The 2,365-nt window shown below is 43.4% G+C and overlaps 1 protein-coding gene across 1 annotated transcript; it reads left to right on the plus strand.

Annotated features, from left to right (window-relative positions):
- Positions 1-1,192: 1,192 nt before the first annotated feature.
- On the plus strand, positions 1,193-2,083 carry LOC131648570 (uncharacterized). The gene has a single exon (XM_058918319.1). The coding sequence runs from the start codon at positions 1,193-1,195 to the stop codon at positions 2,081-2,083; it is 891 nt and encodes a 296-aa protein (XP_058774302.1).
- Positions 2,084-2,365: the final 282 nt, after the last annotated feature.

The raw sequence follows: 2,365 nt of genomic DNA on the forward strand, positions 1-2,365 counted from the left end.
CTGCATACTTGTTTGTGATGGCGTTGAGCCTGTTGTTGTTGATGCCTATTTGGATAGTTATGGGACTTCCATTGATGGTGTACCCTTGTTTGTACTTGTACCTAGCCGTGAGGTAACCCGGATTCTCGGTGGATCCGTTGATTTCATGTTCCCTGTAGAACTGAGCGAACCCGTAAGATAGGGAGACTCACTGAGATTTAGTAATCTCACCCCATTCCAATTATTATTTTTTTCAGGTGATTCGAGGCAGGATCGTGGAAAGAGTAAGATGGCTTAGCTTTGAGATGGTGTTTCTTGGCGTTACGTTCTTTTGTAGTTCATGATCTTTTGTACTAGCATCTTTTGTATTCTGGATATGTATTAGTACTTGTTGAGAACCTATGTTTTTGGCCATGACAGTTTGGGCTTTTGTACTTGTACTTATACATTATCTATTTCGCTGCTTATGTTTATGATTTTTCGAGTACCATTTTAATACCATATACGTATATCCTAGGAAATGTATGTATGGGGTGTTACAGTTGGTATCAGAGCAGGTCGAACCTCGGCTTTGCCACGAAACATCATAAGTCAACATAATTTTGCCTCATATGTGTAGTGTGGGCATGATTCCTTATGTCCTACTTATGGCATTAAGCCTGATCAACTTGATTCCGTGTGTAGGACAAACAGGAAGATGGCTGATCGACGCAGAGGTCCTGGAAGGCCCAGGACGAGGAATGTGGAGACTGAGCCTGAAACTGAGAATGCGGGTGTGCCTTGGATGCAGATAATGCAACAAATGCAGCAGCAGAATCAAATGATGATGCAAATGATGCAAGGCATGCAAGGGAAACAACCAACCGCTCCTACTCCTCAGGCTACAGCAGGGCCTGATTTTCGTGTCTTCTTTCGGATGGATCCGCCAGAGTTCTTGGGTGGCTTAGATCCTGTGATTGCTCATGATTGGTTGTATGGCATGGAGATGATATTTCAGGCCATTCAGTGCACAGAAGAAGAGAAGGTAATCTTTGCTGCTCAGAAGATGAAGGGACCGGCAGGTAGATGGTGGAATACGGAATCCACGTATTTCACTAATCAAGGAATTCCAAAGGATTGGCAACATTTCAAGACAGCTTTCTTGAAGAAGTACTACCCCAACAGTGTGCGTGCTTTAAAGGAGCGTGAGTTTTAGTCCTTCAAACAAGGCAACATGTCGGTGTCTGAATATGCTGAGAAGTTTGAGGACATGGCTGCCTATTCCAGACAAGCAGCTTATGCACCAGATGAGTTGTGGAAGATTGATCAGTTCCTCATGGGGATAAATGCTGATATTGTACACAGTGTGTCTCAAAGGGAGTTTACCACCTATGCTGAGTTTTTGAGGCAATGCTATGTTGCTGAGAACACATTGAAGAGAGTCCAAGATGAAAGAGAACAAAATAAGCCGGTTCGTAGGGAACAAGGAAGGTCGAGACAGCATTTGAAACCCCGCAATTCTCCAGCTATGAAGAAACAGGTTTATGGAGATCGCTCTACTCAGCCTCCCCGATGTGGTAGATGCAAGGCGAACCACTTTGGGAGCTGCAAGCCAGATCTTGTGAAATGTTACAAGTGCAATCAGTTAGGACATTTTGCAAGGGAATGTACAGCCCCGGATGTTCCTGAAAAGACTAAAGGTCGTGTTTACACCTTGGATGCTAGGAAGGCTCAAGGAAACACCAATCTTGTTGCTGGTACGTGTTTTGTTAATAATCAACCCTTGTTTGTATTAGTAGATTGTGGAGCGACACATTCTTTTATCTCTTATCATTGTGTGCGGAGGCTTGGTTTTGAGACAAGTTGTCTTCCAAATCCTATGGTTATTTCTTCGGCCACTGATGATGTAGTAGAAGCTCGAGAAATTTGCAAGGAGTGTTCTATTACCTTCAATGGTCGTAGATTCTTGATTGACCTCATTTGTCAACCGCTTAAGAAGATCGATGTAGTACTGGGTATGGACTGGTTGTCAGCTAACTCGGTGTACATCGGTTGTAAAGAGAAGGCTATCTTCATTCCTGCTGAGGAGACTACACCAACCGATGCCATTGAACATCTTCTATAAGGTACGGTTAACATGATCAATTACCTTTTTGTTCAAGAGAAGTCTTTCCTCTTGGTTCTTACGTCGGACTCTAAAGACAAGAAGAGTGTATTGGAGATTCCGGTTGTGTGTGAATTTTCCGATGTATTTCCTGAGGATGTTACTTCTCATCCGCCTGAAAGGGAAGTTGAATTCTCTATTGATCTTGTTCCGGGTACCGCTCCATTTTCGATCGCCCCTTATAGGATGTCTCCTGCAGAGCTAAAAGAGTTGAAGAGTCAGTCAGAAGAGTTGTTAGCGAAA

Source organism: Vicia villosa, linkage group LG2, assembly GCF_029867415.1.
Source record: "Vicia villosa cultivar HV-30 ecotype Madison, WI linkage group LG2, Vvil1.0, whole genome shotgun sequence".
NCBI lineage: Eukaryota > Viridiplantae > Streptophyta > Magnoliopsida > Fabales > Fabaceae > Vicia > Vicia villosa.

Bases quoted from the DNA above. Each gene is read 5' to 3' on its own strand.
- LOC131648570 (XM_058918319.1), top strand. From the start codon at position 1,193: ATGTCGGTGTCTGAATATGCTGAGAAGTTTGAGGACATGGCTGCCTAT.